Genomic DNA, 19,832 nt, shown 5'->3' with positions numbered 1-19,832 from the left:
TTAGTACCAAACAAATCTTAGACACACAAACAGTTGATTAAGATAAACAAACCCAGCGTCAGGAAAATAAAATTGATCTACTACTGTGCAAATCCATGTAATACATTTTATTTCACTATGTTTAGATTTAATGTGTTGTTTGTTTAATGAAGTTAAAAAGTGTACTTGCATGCTGGTGAATGCAAATGGTAAAGCTTAAACTGGATTCAGACAGTAAAAGTAAAGCTGTTCATGGAGTTTAAAGACCAAAGCAGATTAAGATATTAACCAAATGTCAAAAACAAAATTATTTTCCACAGTGACTTTAGCTGTGTCCAAGGCAACAGATTGGCAATTAACTTACCAACGGCCAAGTGAACTCATCTCTCTAAGCTCTGTTTAACAGTGTGATAGTCCAGTACGGCGTCCCATAAAGCTAATATAATCCTTCAAGGGATTTAATAGCAATGCCCCTCTATCACAATCTTGACTACCCAGTGACTACCAGGGAGAGTCATAATGCTTGGAGGAAATGATACAGGAGTATGGCAACAAATAACCCTAACTAGTAAGTAACCCTTCTAAGCATGTTTTAATCTAAGGCAAAATATTGGATTGGTATTTTTTTGTCTTCTCTTGAAATAAAAGGTAAGACCATTTGGGACAGTTAAGCAACCCTTTTTATATCTTTCTATTGTTTTATCTTTTAAAATGTTGAGTGTTAACTAGTGAAAAATGTTAACTTATGACTTGGATTGGGCATTAGAGTTTGTTGTTGCAAGTTAATCTAGAAAATATAGTTTCAGTTTCATGTGTGTATACAGATATACAGTGTTATGCATTAGTAATTAAACGGTTATTCCACCCCAAAATTCTGTCACTAATCACTTACCCCCGTGTCGTTCCAAACCTGTAAAAGCTTTGTTCGTCTTCAGAACCCAATTTAAGATATTTTGGATGAAAACCGGTAGGCTTGAGACTGTCCCATAGACTGCCATCTGCATACAGCTCAGATTTGCCAAAATGGTGCTATGCTGATTTCAAGAGACACAGAGGAGAGGAATTGTTGAATAAAGTTGTTAGTTTTGTTTTCTTCATGTACTAAAAGTACTCTCGTCACTTCATAACGTCACGGTTGAATCACTGATGGCAGATGGACTATTTTGAGGATGCTTTACACTGTTATATATTTGGAAGTCTATGGGACAGTCTCAAGCCTACCGGTTTTCATCCAAAATATCTTAAATTGTGTTCCCGCTTTTACAGGTTTGGAATGGCATGGTGACAACTGGCACGGCACCAACATGCCTAAGCCCACTAATTCAATCTTATGTGCCCTCCAGTAGTTAGCACTCTGCAAGTAAATGACGCCTTGTGGTGCCATCCCAAAGAAGTTCAATATCACTCTCACAGACCTTTTCCTGGACTGTGCCCAGCTGGTGGAATGACCTCCCAATCTCAATTCGTACAGCTGAGTCTTTACTCATTTTCAAAAAACATCTAAAGACTCATCTTTTTCACCAGCACTTAACCAACTAATACTAGTACTTTCCTTTTCTTGTCTATCACAATCTTTAAAAAATAAAAAATAAAAACCCTGGCTACGTGTTCAGTACTTGTATACTGTTGTTGTCCTCTTGTTGGTCTGATTGCTTCTTTTGCTCTCATTTGTAAGTCACTTTGGATAAAAGTGTCTGCTAAATGATTAAATGTAAATGGTAAGTGATTAATGAAAGAATTTTGGGTAGAGTAACCTTTTAACTAATTACTGTAATTTAGTTACTTTTCATTTTTATGTAATTTGATTACAGCTACTTCTGATTCTAATTTCATTAAATGCTGTACAGAACAATTTTATACAGTATGTAACAATAGTGGATTAACATCAAAACTTAACCATTTAATGTTAAAATTAATGATTTTTTTTTTTTATGTAGCCTTCTCCCTTTAAATACTTTGGTCAGTTAAAGAATAATTTAAGCAATTTTATGTTATTCATTTGAAAGATTTAAAATAGTTTAATGTCTTTTACCTATCGAGGTTGATATGGATTTTAGAAAGTAAGTAGTAAGAAGTAATGCAATACTTTTTAGAGAGAGTAAGTAAAGTAATCTAATTACACTGTTGAAGAGCTTATTAGTAGCTTGTAATTACTTTTTTAAAGTAATAGATATATGCAGCTAAAATACCTGTGAAAAATCCATTCCTTCACATTAACATGATAAATTGCACCATTTTTTTTTTTTTTTTACCATCTCTTTGTTATCTGTACTGTCATGGTATGTAATTACGGAAATTATAACATGTTGGAATGAAGTTATATCACTTCTATGCTACAATGTGGAATATTTTTGGCTCATTTGCTACAGCAAAAAATGACTCCGCCATTAAAATAAAGTGTAAATTGTTTCCAGACATGGCAGGGTGGCATAGATGTTTTTCTTCAAACCAGCAATATGTAATTGAATCCTTCAATCACAGACGGCTCTCTTTAACCAGTCGGAGGTTTCACAACAGCAGGGTAAGCCAATGTTTCGTGGACTTCAAGGTCATTGAAGACAGCCTCTTGCTTTAAGTTTGTTTTTAACTGCCACTTTGGAGCCTCTCAGTGCCGGCAGTTATAATGGCTGACATCCAAAAGGTTCATTTTGTAATTTCATGCGAAGGAAGAGGTGCAATAAGTCCTTCTTTAAGTACCTGCAATAAATCAGATTTGCTGATGTCCAAGTTTCTGCAGAGAAGATTATGGTTTACATTTGGATGTAGCATATCAATCACTGCAGAAAATTCAATATATTAATTTTATTAAGATGCCAAGCTTCGGGTTCACAAGAGGACATGTGGGATTGGCTGGAAAGTCCTCCTACTGAAGCTGAATATATTTGATTCTTAACACAGGCTGGAAGCAATGAGGAGTAATGACAAGTGTTTTAAGGTCCCCAGCAATAACACCAATAGATTCTGACCGCTGTCAGGCGGCCCTTAGGGGGCCCAAACGAAGTCCTCAGGATGATAAGAGATTTTTAAACATTTGTTTGTGGTGTGATGCACAGCAAAAGAGACAAGAATACAGAAACGACATGGGAAATGGAATATAAAGGGGCACCTATCAAATCTTTTGTGACATATATATATATTTTTTTAAACTGGAAGGCAAAAAAAAAAAAAAAAAAAACTGCATCTTGAATAAATACAGAAATAAATGGATTGGATAGGGTGACTACAAAGTATTCTGCCATTATGTCCTGATTAAAATATAAAGCCTGTCTGCATGTTATAAAATTCCCTAAATAATCATGGAGAAGTAATAGATTTTTCTGAGATGGTGTTAAAGTTGGTGAAATGTGTGTGTATATTAATTGAGAATATGAGGATAAGTTATGTTTCTCTATGACCATATATTTAATATGACTTATTTAGAGCTTACAAAGGGGAACTATCTCTTGAAACCATTTCATAAATGCAAGCCGAGGACTCCGACTGATTTATTAATAAATTATATTATGGCAGCTGCAAACACTGCTGAGGACAGTGTGACTCCTATTATGTAAATTACAGCTGACCTCTCTAATTAGTCATTTTTTAAAATAAAGAGGCAGTCTGAGGCTCGGATGATTTGTATTATTCAGCAATATGTTTTGGGAAATGAATTATGTGTGCCTCACGTTCTGGAAATAGAACTCAATTAATAAAGCCAACTACAAAACACCAAAATGCATTCACAGTTAAACAGTATTATAGCACTTCCAAATATGGTCATTTGTGCTAAATCAGGAACAGGCTGAAGTTCCTATTATATCTGAACCCCTTGACCATGGCAGTTAACCCTAGGTTGCCTTAAGAAGTGTCAGTTTAATATCAAATTACCTCATCACAGCAAGGCTCAAAATGCATGTCATTGCAAAAAAAAAAAAAAAAAAAAAAGCATATATCATTATTTGCCATTACCTGTCCCTATAGTAGCTGTTGCTTGGTAATAATTTGCTGCTCTCAGACATAACTAATTTTGATTAGCCAATTATATTTTTGAATCCTGGATGCTAAATAAAAGTAATAATTTCTTTCAAAAAAAAAAAAAAAAAAAAAAAAACGTTACGAAATATTTTGTTCATCATATCCTGATTTTCAATCCTGAAAAACGTATCATTGGTTTCAAAACAACATTTATCAGCACGACTGTTTCCAACATTATTAATAAATCAGAAAATAATCTTGATTTCTGAAGGGTCATGTGACACTGAATATTGGAGTAATGGGAGATGGAATAAATCGGAATAAATTGTTTTAAATTAATTGCAATAATATAAATTACTATAATGAATTGATTAATTTCATTAATAAACTTAAATTTGCTATAATGGCAATCACAATGTTACTATTTTTACTGTATTTCTGATCAAGTAAATGCAACAATTTACTTTAGTTTAAAGAAAGACAATTCTTTAAACAATAATATTATAAAAATATTATACATAAAAGCATGTGTATATGTGTGTGTGTGTGTGTTTGATATATATATATATATATATATATATATATATATATATATATATATATATATATATATATATATATATATATATATATATATATATACACATACTGAACTGTATAATTGTCCCTACATGACTGACTGTTCTAGTTTTATGTGTTTTATATTACTATGCAGTCTCTTCCTTCTTACATTAGTAATTTCCTTCTAACATTAAAACTCAGTTCGATATTTAATTCCAATTTATTTATATATTTGGTGAGTAGCCATATACAATAATTGAGATAATGTACAGACAGCTGATTATTATGCTTCTGTCAACCCCTCTTGGTCATGAAAACTGACTGCACATTTTCCCATGCATGGTTTATAATAACAAATTATAACTTAAGAAAATGTTCATACTTTTTAATTCTTCAATGCATAATAAAACTGAAAAATTTTAAACATGGTTGTTTTCGACAAAACATTTCATTTGACAATATTAAATTGGAAATAAAGCACATTTTAGGTTTTACAAACAGTTCAACTTGTTACAATATATTATGTACTTAATCAGACAAACAGCTTTAAGCATCAATAAAGCACACTTGAGTTAATCTTTATTAATTTGTGCAGTCAGCTGTCTAGTTTTGCTTTGGTCAGTTCTCGGGACCATTGGCTAGCTCGCTGTTGTTTTGTTTATGCATTTACAAATTATAGCCAGAACCCACATGACAAAGTTAATTTGTCCCGCAGGTAGTTTAAATATATATTTCTATTTGTTTTTAATAAAGACTTTAATAAGTACATATTGTGCATATGCAGTTGGAAGGACACATTTGTTTTGAAGGCTATATGTTTTTTTGTGTTTGGTCAAGCCTAGTATGGCTTTGAAAGCTTTTATTGCCATCTCAAACTCCAGATTCATCCGCAAATAATGTTATGGACAGGCACTACTTTCATTTGACATAATAGCACTAGATTATGTATGCTTTCTTCATGTTGTCTGCTGGCATATTTTCACATACATGTTTGTTCACTTAAATCTCAATTCCCCATCTGCAGAGGCACTGCCATCTGTCCACTTGACTTAGTCCCTCTGACCCCAGTACATGCTAACCCAGACATCTGCCATCAGGTTTATATGCATTTTCCATTTACTACCAGCATGCACTCTCGGCCCTGTAGGGGAAAGTTAATAATGGAAAGCACTAAATAAAACACTTTTATGCCTTTTTTTTTCTTGCATTTGGTGACATCTATTTGAAAATGCCTCAGAGTAACATATTTTGTACTGATTTTGGAAATGCTTTTACCAATGGGGAGATTTTAACAATCCTTGCTGGGTGGAGGTTGGAGGGATATTTTATGATCATGGTTTATGGGCAACGTAAAATATTTACAAGGAAAGTTATTGCACAGCACTGACATTTGCAAGCAGGTTTATGTAACTTGTTTTCACTTTTAAGTGTTTATAACATTTGCCCTAGTGGGGTCACGTAAAACATAATAGTAAAAGATACATTTGGAGACCAATATTTGTCACCACTATATGGCTTATACAGGTTTGTGGCACTAAATTTAATTTACTCCTTTTTTATTAGTGACGGCAATCAATGATGGCAACTTACAGACAAGAAAATACAATGATCAAATGATATTAGTTGCATAAATGCTTTGATATGAACAAAATATTGTACTTGACTCAATTAAATTAAACATGCAGTAGACCTTAATAAATGTAAAATGCCTAGCAGATGAGTCAATGGAGTCTTCCAGATGTCATAGGTATTTCACTCTGAAAATTAAAAAGCAGAAATTAAATACCTTTAATACTTTTCCCAAGCACTATAAATTACACATCATTATATATATATATATATATATATATATATATATATATATATATATATATATATATATATATATATATATATATATAGACTTAAAATGTTAAAATGTTTTTTCAGTTGATATATAACTTCTGATGATTTCTACAATGTGATAGAGACAAAAGGTAAAAACTCCAGTTATAATGTAGATTTATGAGGGTGCACTCTTGTCATAAATTAATCTATTACTTTTCCAACATAACTTTTATCAAAAAAAAAAAAAAAAAAAAAAAAAAAATATATATATATATATATATATATATATATATATATATATATAGACAGAGAGAGAGAGAGAGAGATACTTATTTATAGAGCATCTCCACAAATGAAAATGTAGCTCAACTTGTATGTACACTTATATAAGACCAAGTCAAACTACAGCTGGGGTTTTCACACATATTCTGTAAACATACCTAAGATTGTCAGCTGTGCGCTGCATTCAGCACGGCCTAAAGAGTTTTCTGCTACTACTCTGTATTCTCCGTTGTCTTTGGCACCGACTCTCAAGATGAGCATGGAACAAACACCACAGGTGTTAGTGATGTAGTAGTTGGTGTCAGTGTTAAGGCTGACATTGTTGTGGTACCAGGTGACATGAGGTGTGGGATAGCCTTTCACAGCACAGCTCATGAAGCACTCATATTTCTCTGGGATAGTGTGCGTTTTCAGGGGAACCGTGAAAATGGGAGCAGAGTCAAAGTTGCAAGGTTTGGATGGGGCTAAGTTGAGGCTGAACTTTTCTGCAGGAGATAAGAACATTTTAAATGGGACAAAGAATCTTAAGGAGTACACTTATTATTCTTTATGGAGAGCAAATCAAAAGAGGTAGAAGTCCCAGCTAGCTCACCTTTCTTTCTTATAACGCCCCATGTTAGGGACTCAGAAGGTTCTGAAAGGCCTATGTCATTTTTGGCATACACACGAAAGTTATATTCCCTTCCTGGCATGATGTTAACTGCTGTATAGTTGTTGTTGAACAAGCGGTCAGCGACTGTATGCCAGGTGCGTTTGATGGAGTCCCGTTTCATTACCATATAATGCAAGTGATTATCACGTTTCTCATCAGGAGAAGGTTCCCAAGAAACTGTCAAGGTGCCAGGGACATTTTCTTCCAGCTCCACTGGGCCAGGTGGCTTTGGATCATCTGCAAACATGCCAGGTATCCACACAATCCATAATATTCCTCATTATTATCCTAGGAATTTTGCCAAGTAGGATGTGCTCCTTGATAAACACGTTTTTGGTCCTGGAACGGATAATAACAGCCACTGAAAAAATCTGAGTGAAAAGATGCTGAAGACTCAGCACTAAGTCTAGCCCTCAAATCTGATTGGTTGATGTTGTTCCAGGACGTACAAGTATGTTTATCCGGAGAGACATTCTGCGGGCAAAATCCTACTAAGCAAATTAGATTTCAGGCCTGATGCACTTGGCTTTTATCTGTATCTCTCACCCGTCACTCTGATCTCAACACTGAAGGTCTCCTGACCCACTATGTTCTTGACAGTGATGGTGTAGATCCCACTGTCAGAACGCTCAGCACTGGGAATCAGAAGCTGGGACATCCCATCTGTATTGCTCACGGTCACACGTTTCGACACAGGCATTCCATCTTTCAACCAGATTATAGTTGGCACTGGGGAAGCCTGCGAGTTCATATTTGATAAAAATTAGTAGAAAAGTGATCTGAGGATGGGAAAATGCCTGTTTATGAAATACGAAAATATGGATTTTTGTTCTATAGCATTGGGATACCTCAAAGTTTATGTTGACCCGAGCAGAATTTTCAGCTCTCATGACCATAAAGCTCTTCATTTTGCGATTGGTGAAATTTGGCCTCACTGAAAAGAAGATTTGAGGAGTAGCAAATTAATCTTCATATAACAATATTTAAAGTAAAAATAATAGTGAATTAAAATGTATTATTAATTATTGATTTTTTTTTATATATATACAAACCCTGGCTATAAGTTCTGTACTAGACTAACTGAGACTTGTCATGGTACTTGTATACTGTTGTTGTTCTCTTGTTGACCTGACTGCTTCTATTGTTCTTATTTGTAAGTCGCTTTGGATAAAAGTGTCTGCTTAATAATTAAACGTAAATGCAAAACAAATACAACAAGTCAAAACTTGCACATTTTTAACAGCACTATTTCCCAAAATATAGATTAATAAAAAAGTCTTCTATAAAACTATGTACTTCCCTCAACTAACTTTGTTTGTGGCATCATAGAATGTTTTTTTTTTTTTTTTAAACGGAACAATAATTGTTCTCATGTATACTAACTTTTGGTCATTTGGTTTGTAAAGAAAATACTGGTACAATGTATATTTATTCACAAAAAATATTTTCAAGCATTCATGCTAATTTATAAGTCTTCAAATCGCAATGGATAAAAGCTTTTGCAAAATGCATAAATGTAATTTAAATGTTAAAATTCACAAGATATGTAAATGTAGTTATGTGCATCTAAACTTTTGACTGGTAATGTACACATTATAAATATATATATATATATATATATTCATAATATACCAGGTGGAGGCATGGCAATGATGTAGTTGTCCAGATCTCGGGGTTCCCCATCACCTCCTTCATTGGTTGCAACCACTCGGACCCAGTACATAGCCATAGACTTAAGGCCAAGAATTGTATAGGATGTTGAAATGAGTGGGTTAGAGTTGCAGCGACCCCATTCTGTGTTCTCAGCTGGCCTTAATTCCACAAAATAACCTTTAGCTTCATCCTGGACACCTTCCTCCTCTTTTGGTTTAGTCCAACTCAAAGACAAAGAGGTATTGGTGGAATCTGTGACTTTCAGGTCAGTGACTTTACCAGGGGGTTCTGAAATCCCAAATTGAAGCACAAAAAGGTCAAGGTAGTTCAAGTTGTAGAATTATGATTTTTTTTCTTGTTACTTTGTTCTTTATTCCAGCAAGTTTTGAACATCCAACATCTGTGTTAATGTGATAACTCTTTAAGTATTTTTGACTTACTTTTTGGATCTCTGGCTATCACAAATTCAGAGGGTGTGCTCGGTTCTCCAGCACCAGAGAAGTTGATGGCTGACACACGGAATTCATATTCCATTCCTTCAACCACATCTTTCACATCATACTGTTTGCCTTGGAGAGGACAATGAGTGAAATAAGGGTAAGTAGAACCAGGCATGTTTTATAGAAATCACTAAATGGCAGATCAAAAGCACTTTAAGATCTGCAAAATATGAAGAAAACCTTTGATTGGCTCTTCAGGGGGGTTCACTTGACCCCATAAGTTGCTGCCCCGTTTGCGTTTCTCCATATTGTAGCCAACGATGTTGGTTCCACCGGTGTTGGTGGGAGGGGACCATGCCAAAGTGATACAGTTCTTGATGGCACTGACCACTTTGGGTGTCGATGGTGGTCCAGGATATGCTGTAAAAAATAATCCTTTAAATGGAACAGTTTCTATGATGATAATTGTGTACTTACATTTTCAGTGAAACCTTATTTCTCTATTTAACCTTATTTCATCTAAACACATGCAACCTCACCTTTGGTGCCAGCCTGGATGTCATTTGTCTCAAAAACGTCACTGGTGCCCTCTGCAGTCACGGCCCTGATGCGATAGCAGTACCTTCTTCCATGGTCCACGTCAGTGTCCTTATAATGGGGCTCACCAGGGATATTTCCAATCTTCGCCCAGGTGTTGCGTCCAATTTGGTTACGCTCAATGTAGTAGTTTTTTATAGGAGAACCACCATCATCTTTTGGGGGCCTCCACTTGAACTCCACACAGGATGCTGAGGCTTCTAATACTTCAACAGGTCCCATTGGATTGCTGGGTTTATCTGAATTTCAAGAAAGAAATACTAAGTTCTTGTTGGTCTTTGTTCAAGGCGATGTATACAAATGCCTTGTGGATTATAAATATGATTATATTTGTAAATTCCAGTAAGGACAGGCTATTTTATATTTTATTTTTACTATATAAAAACAGCATTCTTCTTAATTACATGAGAATATTACATGGCCTTTCATGTACCAACCTAAAACGATGAGTCTTGAAAGGGCCTCAATGGTTCCAAACTCGTTTTTGAGCTTCAGCTTTATTTCTCCACTGTCTTTGCGCTGACATTTCACAAGTAGAAGGCGACTGTGACTGCCTGACTTCTCAATCTTGATGTGATTATCCTCAAGCATCTCCTCACCCTCATTGTACCATTGCACTTTAATTGGCTCACGACCTACAAAGTCCATTTTGAAGGTTGCTTTTTGGCCAACCTTGATTAACACAGGCTCTGAGAACTTGGCCAAGTCATCTTGATTCATCCTCGGTGGGTCTGAAAAACAGTATACAATAGAGTTTATTTTTATTTTATTTTATGAATAACCAGAAAATGCACCTCTATTTTTTTGTACATATAATGTTCATTACCTTCAACGACCAACATCGCCTCAGTTTTACGTCCATCTGCCTCAAAGCGGTACTTTCCACCATGGTCCTCTGTGCAGTTTGATACAATTAGTTTGTGGACTGTTCCTTCTTTGACAATCTTCAGATCATCTGTGGATGTTATCTAGATATTTCAACAGAATTATCATTGAATAAATACAGTCGCTAAATCAAGTTTATTTATTTGGGTATTATTATTTATTACACTAGGACTTTGAGCATCAACAACCTGGGCTTACCTCTTTTCCATCCTTACACCAAATGCCATCACACTTCTCACTGCTGAGTTTGCACATCATTTCAGCTGACTGGCCTATGATGGCATGAACATCTGACAGTCCACTGGTGAAGTGAACTCCCGGATCTGAACAACAGGTACATTTACAAGAGTTTAAGGGTTATATCAAACTGAAACTTACGTCATCAGAAAAATTATGCATTAGCAAGATCTACAGAAAACAGGGCTGGGGAAAAAATCTGGTTGTCGCACATGCATGTTTCTGCTGAAATGGATGGAAAACCGTCCTAAAATACTTTGAAAGTGCTTCTAGCATTACTATTTAGCGCAAAAAATGCTGCGTGACCAGAGACGTCTCAAGCAAATAACCCTTTTCTGCTTAGGGATTTAAAAAACATACAGCATGAATAGTAAAGCATATCCTCCAAGCTATTGATTTATTTAACTGGTTCTTATTAGTGAATCATGAACAAACAGCAAGACCAGAGATGTACAATTCCCAAACCAATGACTATTAGGAGGCGATTCTTTTTAGTGAATCAGCACCATACAGCATGACATTTGAGTCCTTTCTATTTAGTAAATTAAAACAATACAGAGTAACTGGTAACTGGTAAATTCTTTCACAGGTTTTGCGAATCAAAAACATACTGTACAACTCAAGAGATGAAGTCCCAAGACTTGATAAGTTATTTCTAATTAGTGAATTTAAAAATTACAGGATGACAAATCTCGAACCCCTATAGCTATAATGACTTATTTGAGGTGTTATTTTCCCTTTTGCATGCGAATCAGAAACATACAGCCCAACAGGTGAAGTCCTGTTTGTTGAGCAAATGACTCTTATTTCTTGAGCTAATCAGGTCATCCTTTTTAGTAAAAAAAACATTTAAAGGACATCACTATTATTGACTGACTTTTCTTGTGTAGTTAAACATGTTGTCAAAAGAATCAGCTAATCGAAATGGTTAAGTAATCTTACCGATAATGTTGTCTGGGACTAAGGGCCCAGTTCTCACTCTCTTCCTTGGCTCCTCACTGGGAGTCTCTTCCTCTGGTGGTGGTGAAGCAGCTTCCTCTGATTCTGGTTGTTCCTCCTCCACCTCTGGCTCAGGTTCTGCCTCTGGCTCTTCTGCTATGGCTTCAGAGTCTGCCTTGGGTTCTTGTTTAGGCTTGGGCTTGGGTTTGGCTTTGGGCTTAGGTGTAGTTTTTGGTTTTGGCGGTTCTGGTGCAGCAGTTATTTCCTCAGCTGGTTTCTCTTCCTCTTTGGCAGCAGCCTCTTCAGCCTGAATCTGTTTCAGCTGTTCCATCCTCTCCTTGTGCTCCTTCTGCAGCTTCTCCTGCTGTTCTGCCGCAATCTTGATCAGGTCTGCGCCTCCACCTCCTGCTTGAGTGGTTTTGCGTGCTGCCTTCTTGCCCCTCTGGTTCGGATCTGGGTCAGCTGTTCCAAGGTCAGACCAACATAGGAATGAGGTGTTAATATTCTGGTCACTGAGTGGAAACTTGCTGGATGTCTACATGTCACTGCACACGTACGTCTTGCTCTCAATAAAATAATGGACATAAATGACCATATGAACAATTCAAGCAATGCGTTTTCCTTTGTGCTCCTTATTCATTTAGATTTAACACAATTTATTGAAATTGCCAATTTTTGTGGTTTCAAAATTAATTAATTATTAGTGCATGTCAGGTCGGTCCATGCTGCAGCAATCAATGTTCATTTAATTGTTCATTCATTAGAATAATTTCAACCTTTACAACCGACGCCTGTGAACAAAAGATTCTCTTTTTTATTTTTGAATCCAATCTACTTTGAATCAATAAACTGGGAGATAAATTTGTCAATTGTTATGATATCAGTTAAAGTGTGCTGATCCTCACATATACAGTAAAAGCCACATGAGAAATATTCATTAACATGTTTATCAAATGATCTGATAAATGTGGCTGATGTCTTAATTTGATCTTACCCTCCACTATCAGCCAGGCGTTACAGGACTTCATCCCAGCCACAGCTGCATAGATGCCTTTATCCACTTGCATACAGTCCTTCACCACCAGTCTATGGATTAGCATGTCCTCAGAGACAGAGATGTCATACTTTTCACCCTGTTCCAGGGCGACGTTCTTCCCTAGCCAAGAGATCTTAGGGAGCGGAGCAGATAAGACACACTCAAACACGGCATCCTCTCTTTCAACAGCCTTCACTTCCTGAATCTTTACCAAGAAATCTACCACTGGAACTGTTGAGGTAGAGACAAAAACAAGCATGCTTTAACATAAAACTGTACTTTGTGATAACATATACATTCATTGTTTTCATTCAAGTCAAATAAATATTTTAATAGGATGGTAAAACTTTATCATATGGACCAATTCTCACTATTAACTAGTTGCTTATTAGCATGCCTATTATTAACATATTGGCTGTTTATTAGTACTTATAAAGCACATATTCTGCATCCCTAATCCTACCCAATATCTAAATGTAACAACTACCTTACTAACTATTAATAAGCAGCAAATTAGAAGTTTATTAAGGCAAAAAAAAAATCATAGTTAATAGTTTGTTAATAGCGAGGATTGGACATTAAAAAAAGTGTGACCAATATGAGAAGAGAAAAAGCAACTTTCGAATAGTAGTCAGCACTCAAAATAGTTTTCCTACATATAAAGGCATAATTTAGAAATTACAATTCATGTTCACATCTCACATCACACTGGATTTTCTCTCTCCCGTGAAACACAAAAGGAGATCTTTTACATGAACCTCCATTCCAAGTACAGAATTTTAAATAGCTGTTGACTTATAATGTTTCCTTTTTTTGAATGTGAGACATGAAAACTAATGTGGTAATTTCAGTGTATCATTTAAGTTTCAGGTTGCTCAGTACATAAATCACATGTCTTATGTCATATATCAATATCCACTTTCATTTCATGAAAAGTTCAGGCAATCTCCAAAATATTGTGTTTCACAGAAGAAATAATTCCTAAGCATGATGGAAAAATGTGAGGCTGAGTAAATGCTGACAGAATTATTGTATATCCTTTTAATGTTACACTTTGATGTAAATATTATGGAAAGCTTTTTCTTCCTAAATGCTTAAACTCACTTTTAAAGTCAGTGGAGAATACATTGACCCCCTCAATATCGACTTGATACAATCCAGCATCTTCTGCATTCAAGCCGTATATGCTAAAGATGAATTTCCTGCCAACTTGACGCAGAGAATGCTCCTCATCTGTATCAATGTTAAATGGAACCATAACACCATCCTGTGACGAAAAAAAAAAAATATATATATGATATGGATATGTTTTATAAAGTATTTTTTTAGCTGCAAAATGAAGTAATCAGAATGTGTCTATTGCTTAACCTTGAAGAGAAAGATTCTTGCATTGGGATCTTTAAGATCCATCTCAAATTCAAATTCGGCACATCCAGGCGTCTTGATTTCAATATGTCTCAGGTTGCTCAGGTGTTCGATGTACTGTTGGAGGAAAAGCAAGTTAAAAATATACTTTCGAAACTTTCAAAAGAGACCTCGGGGGGCTAGATTTACAGAGGCATTTAGCACATGCACTTCTTGAGCAAAAATAGTAATGGAGACCAGTGAGATATTTCACACGTCACATTCATTTCCAGTGCCAGTGTATTTATATGTTGAAAACTATGACATTTTTTATTTTGTTTGATGGATTTGGTTAAGCCTTAGCAAAACTCTTTCTTTTTTACGAGGTATATGAATATCCCTCAACAGTACATAATCATTTTTCATCGTTTATTTGAAATGCACCTGCGACTGCTGCTCCTCTATTTCCTTTTTCTTCTCGTTCAGTTTCTTCAACATCCAGCGGAAGTCAGTCACCCCGTATTCAGCGCAGATGCGCTCATACTCCTTCTTATCAGCACTCAGCAACAGTTCCCAAAATTTCTCATCAACTTCTCCATCTTTCCTTTCCTCATTCTGTTCGACTCTGTGAAAACACAAAACACCATGAACACCCCTTCCAGGTAAATCCAGTCAGGCTGGACACATGCAGCTGCTTTTGCATTTCAAAAAACAAATAAGCAGGCCATTCAGAATGCAAGTTGTGCTAGAACCATCATTGGTATGATCAGCAAGAACTCACCGGGTCCTCAGGGTCCTTTTTAAATCGGCTGCTGCTTTCTCTCGTTGCTCTGAAAGTAAATATAGTTGCGCTATTCATCTTTATTATGCAGGAGAATGTTGCATTTAAAATATTTAGTTGTTTATTGCTTTATTCAAGACTTAAATGCATACAGACCTAATCGTGCCTCCTGCATTGCTTTGCTCTTCTTGAACCCAACTGAAAAAAGAGAAACCGCTAACAAGTCAGATACATAACTCGCTTGTTTTTTGTACTTTATGTTCGCCACAAATTCCCAGGTACAATTGTTAGAGGTTTTGTACTGACCTTCAATCACGTTGAGTGTGACTGTGACTAAAGCACGTCCATATTCATTACTTGCATAGCATTTGTATGTGTCTGCTTGATCAACTCCAACATTAGGCATCTATTGAGCAACACAATGTTTTTTTATTAATACAGTAATACTCCATGAGTATTGGTTTAAATAGAGAACAGTTGTAAGAACTATTCCTTTAAAAATTACGATTACATTAGAATTCAAAACTATTCAAAATTAATGCTATTAAACAAGTAGCAGACAACACATCACCTGTAATTGATGTTCTCCTAAGACTGGATCATACGAAGCGACATATCTTTCAGGATCAGATACATCTCCGTTGTTTCGAGCCCATGTTACATTTGGTGCTGGATCTCCAGTGACGATGGCTTTGAAAACTGCAAGCTTTCCTGTGAGAGGGTTTAACAAAGTCTGTGTAAGTACTTCTGGAAATTCAGTCATTATGTCTGTTCTTTCAGCATTGAAGATGCTTTGAGCTGCTGCACTGTACCTTCCTGAACAGTCAAGGCGATGGGTTTGCGAGAGAAGTCGGGATGACTTTTCTCAGCTGGGATTTTCTCCACAAACTGTGTGATCATTACTCCTGGGACTTTAGATCGCTTCTTAATGGCCACTGAGGAAAGAAAAGAGAATTTTAAAAGCTGCGATAGCTAATACTTGAAATCAACGGATTTTGAAAAGGTTCTCAGAGGTTTTATTTATTTATTTTACTGAAGATGTATATAGATGAATATCTACCTTGCCCAGGAGCAGTGGGTTCCTTTTCCTTACTTTTTGTAAATTTCATCTTGGCATGTGGGATTCAGAATGGGATTCGGTCCTTTGGGCTGAATAAGTTATCAAAAAATCATTAGAACCATGGAATTGTAACTCTTTTGCAGTTCCCCCAAAATCATTTACAAAATGAAAATGGTCATTGTTTACATTCTCATATTCTTCCAAATCTGCATGAGTTTCTTTATTCTGAAGGAAGAAGATGAGATGGGGTATTTTGAATTGCTTTTGCAAAAGGAATCTTTCACTCTATTTTAAAATCTATTAAGTTGACCGGACCATTACATCAGTGATTTGAGCTCAGTTATTGGACTGAGCTAAAAAAAAAAGGAATTTGAAATGTATTCTAACTATAGTTCTTTTGTTGTATTTGTTGTGGTTATTCTTTCAGGTTTTGTGACTGTTGCAAAATTAGGGCAAAGTTCAAGAATATATTGCCTTTGAAAAAGTGCTAGACGCAGTTCTGATGAGGAAGCATAATGAATTTTTGACTCTGATCATGTCTGTTCCCATGGGGGCTTAGCAGCAGGGCTAAGCTAAGCTAAGCGCTTCTGTCAGCTTTTCTCTACAGCAACATGAACACTCCAGCTGTCTAGAATGTAATTCATGGGCCAGTCACAGGAAGAGGAAAAAAGAGAGAGATGGCAACAGTGTCACTTACACCGATCCGCAACCCAGGGATTTAGGCAATATGTCTGCTACAGGAATGTAATTCTGACACATTTCAAGTAAACCTCATACCTCCTGAAATCTTCATTTGATGGGTTTCGTAGAATGCAGATTGAGACATTAATTGTGTCTGGATGTTACGGAACTAAATTGTTAGAAAGAAAAATGCAGCAATAATGTTTTTTTTGGATTTCAACTTTGATTCTTATTGAGAAAGGATGGAGTTTAACAAAAAAGCCTCATTAGATTTGATTCTGGTGAATTGATGAGTGGTTGTGACCATGTAAATTGTATGAAGGAGCTAAACAGACATAATTGAAACTACATTCAAAAAGAATATATAAGAAGTGTGTAATCAAATTCATCGAATGCAGTAGCAGAATAGACTAGATTCACAAAGAACTGTTATTGAAAATAGCATGAAAAAGATGCATTTAAATTGCCACATTCTTTAAAGTAGTAATTTAAAGTGTCTGTAAATGTAGGACTTTGCTTCTCAATTAACATAGCATGTGCCCAGTGGTGTGAATCAAGTAGCCCTGCATGCTTTTGTCTGTTATAGGTCACATACCTCATAAAACTATCCATCAAAACACCTGACACACACTCTCATCTTAAATGCAGAGGGCCAACATTTTTCAAGAGCTTTATTTCTCCACTATCTCCTATGAAAGTAATAATATTCCCAGATGCATTTCATAACTGCTAGATTGAAAGGCTTCATAAACTCTGCCATTCGTTTCCGTTTAATATTTATGTCTAGCAGTCTTCTAGGTGATATGTCTAGGTGATATGTTGCATATATACAGTATGTGCATCCAAAATTATATATATATATATATATATATATATATATATATATATATATATATATATATATATATATATATATATATAAATTCTTATATATTAAATATATAATCTTAAAATATAATCTTATATGCACACACACACACACACACAACTGAACACACTATAATCATACAGCTATAAATTAGGAGTTGATTTATAATGTAAGCAGTACCTCAAGATAAGTTTATCTGCAGACGGCTTCTTATCAGGGATAACCATATTTGTAGGAGATGAAAAATACCCATGCCTAACAACTGAGACATATGATTGATTTATAAGTATGGCCAAGGGAGGCCTGGAAAGGGTCTTGTGTACTTAGATGTCAACCTTCCATTAATGGCAGCAAGACTTCTCGTAATGCTTTGACAATTCTTTTTTTTTTTTTTTTTCATATTTTATGACTTATTAAATGATTTTCTCCCCTTACCCTGCTCACAGGATTGCTTGTAGTATTTTACAGGAATAGAACCGTAGACATGATATTTAAAGTTATTACATTTTGGTAGAATCAACATTATTATCCATTTACATATTTATAATTATACAGTTGTTATTGTCTATGAAATAAATGCATATATTCCACAACATACAGGATCAAATTATTAATTACAATTATGTACATTGTGAATATATACGTTATTTGTGCTTGTCAATGATCCATAAATTCTAACCTACTTTCATCATTAAAAGTAATTGTGCTCCAAGTATATTTGACAAGAAAGAGTTGTTGGCTGTGGAATGGTGTGGGACCAATAAAAAGAACATAATGGCCTAAAATAAACATTACTTACATTTACAGATCAATCTAAAAGCTGCATGTCACAAATATTGCTCAAAACTCAGAAAACAGATGGCGTAGCATCCTGTCATCATTATATGATAATAGGAAACCACTTTCAAAGACCATCATGAACATTTTTCAGCCCAACAGATGTCTCTGTTCATCTTTCTGAGAACTATTCCAGGGGGAATCAAATCTCTTTGTTTTAGAAACAACCATCACAGTGAAATGGCATATAAAAACAACATAAAATCATTATACAATCAATACAGTACATGCTGCTTTTTTTCATACAATCCAAATGAGTTTATGGAAATTAATTTAAAAATGCTGTCCAAACGATCTTATTCCTACATAAATAGCACAAAATCAGTAGTAATGGTCAGAGCAAGCTGATATAAAATATATGCAGTAATCCAGGGCCAGTTTAACACTTTAGTCAACGCCAACCTATGCTGATTGGCCAGGTGCATTACTCCTTTCAATTGTGTGCAGCCATGGTATAATGCAGCATAATAGTATGAACACCAAATATTGCATTGATTACTTACTTTTTGACTTGTGCCTGTGCTCTTTGTTCAGCTTTGAGTGCCGAATTCACCTTTGCGGTCCAACTTGAGATGGTTCTCAAAGGTGTCTTGTTGCTCTTTGGGGTGTTGGCTGAGGGATAGACTTACCCATGAGTTCTTATCTAAGACCTTAGTGTGATGAGGAACTGTGACTCCTCCTTTAGATATGGGACCAGGCTGGAGAATGAAGCTTAAAGTGTCTTATAAACTATCCACTGAAAAAGAAACTCCAGGAGTTAAGGTGCAGTGCAGCAGTGACAGCCGAAGGAGCAGCTTCCTCGTGATGTGAGAATCATAAGCTTGTGCTTTTCTTAATGACGTGCATTGAACTTACTAACGATGATGACTTTATTTCTAAAAATTGTGTATCACTTTTCATTGTCATTCTGTACCATATCAAAAATGGGTCTTATAAGACTAATCTAGCCTATATTAACAAAAATGAATGGTTCTCATTTAAAAGAAAACATGTTGTTTGTTGATGCTAAATGTAAATGTATGCAATAGTTTTAGAGATCATTTAATTTAAATGATTCATGGGTTGCATCAACTTTTAACTGCATGGCCAAGACTGAAAATCCTATGCTTGTTGGATATGAGTTTGAAGTTACATTGGTATGGTCAGGCCAGGGCGTTATGGCCCATATGTGGAACAGAAGAGACGGAGAGCTCATAAATCATCATGATATAGTGACTCT

At 35.5% G+C, this 19,832-nt stretch overlaps 1 protein-coding gene across 1 annotated transcript; it reads right to left on the bottom strand.

Annotated features, from left to right (window-relative positions):
• Nucleotides 1–5,543: 5,543 nt before the first annotated feature.
• On the bottom strand, nucleotides 5,544–16,776 carry LOC113051170 (immunoglobulin-like and fibronectin type III domain-containing protein 1). Its single transcript, XM_026214761.1, has 24 exons — nucleotides 16,756–16,776; nucleotides 15,980–16,139; nucleotides 15,739–15,878; nucleotides 15,474–15,573; nucleotides 15,324–15,365; nucleotides 15,168–15,207; nucleotides 15,072–15,080; nucleotides 14,831–15,011; nucleotides 14,411–14,524; nucleotides 14,147–14,309; nucleotides 13,001–13,273; nucleotides 12,010–12,468; nucleotides 11,029–11,153; nucleotides 10,772–10,913; nucleotides 10,383–10,676; nucleotides 9,888–10,184; nucleotides 9,589–9,768; nucleotides 9,349–9,477; nucleotides 8,888–9,196; nucleotides 8,104–8,189; nucleotides 7,802–7,994; nucleotides 7,196–7,492; nucleotides 6,762–7,088; nucleotides 5,544–5,635 (listed from the first exon to the last, which is right to left on the bottom strand). Exons 1-24 carry the CDS (start codon nucleotides 16,774–16,776, stop codon nucleotides 5,544–5,546), a joined length of 4,173 nt encoding a protein of 1,390 aa, XP_026070546.1.
• Nucleotides 16,777–19,832: the final 3,056 nt, after the last annotated feature.

The sequence above is a fragment of the Carassius auratus genome, chromosome 31 (genome assembly GCF_003368295.1).
Source record: "Carassius auratus strain Wakin chromosome 31, ASM336829v1, whole genome shotgun sequence".
Classification (NCBI taxonomy): domain Eukaryota; kingdom Metazoa; phylum Chordata; class Actinopteri; order Cypriniformes; family Cyprinidae; genus Carassius; species Carassius auratus.
This window is presented reverse-complemented; position numbering and strand designations above follow the sequence as displayed.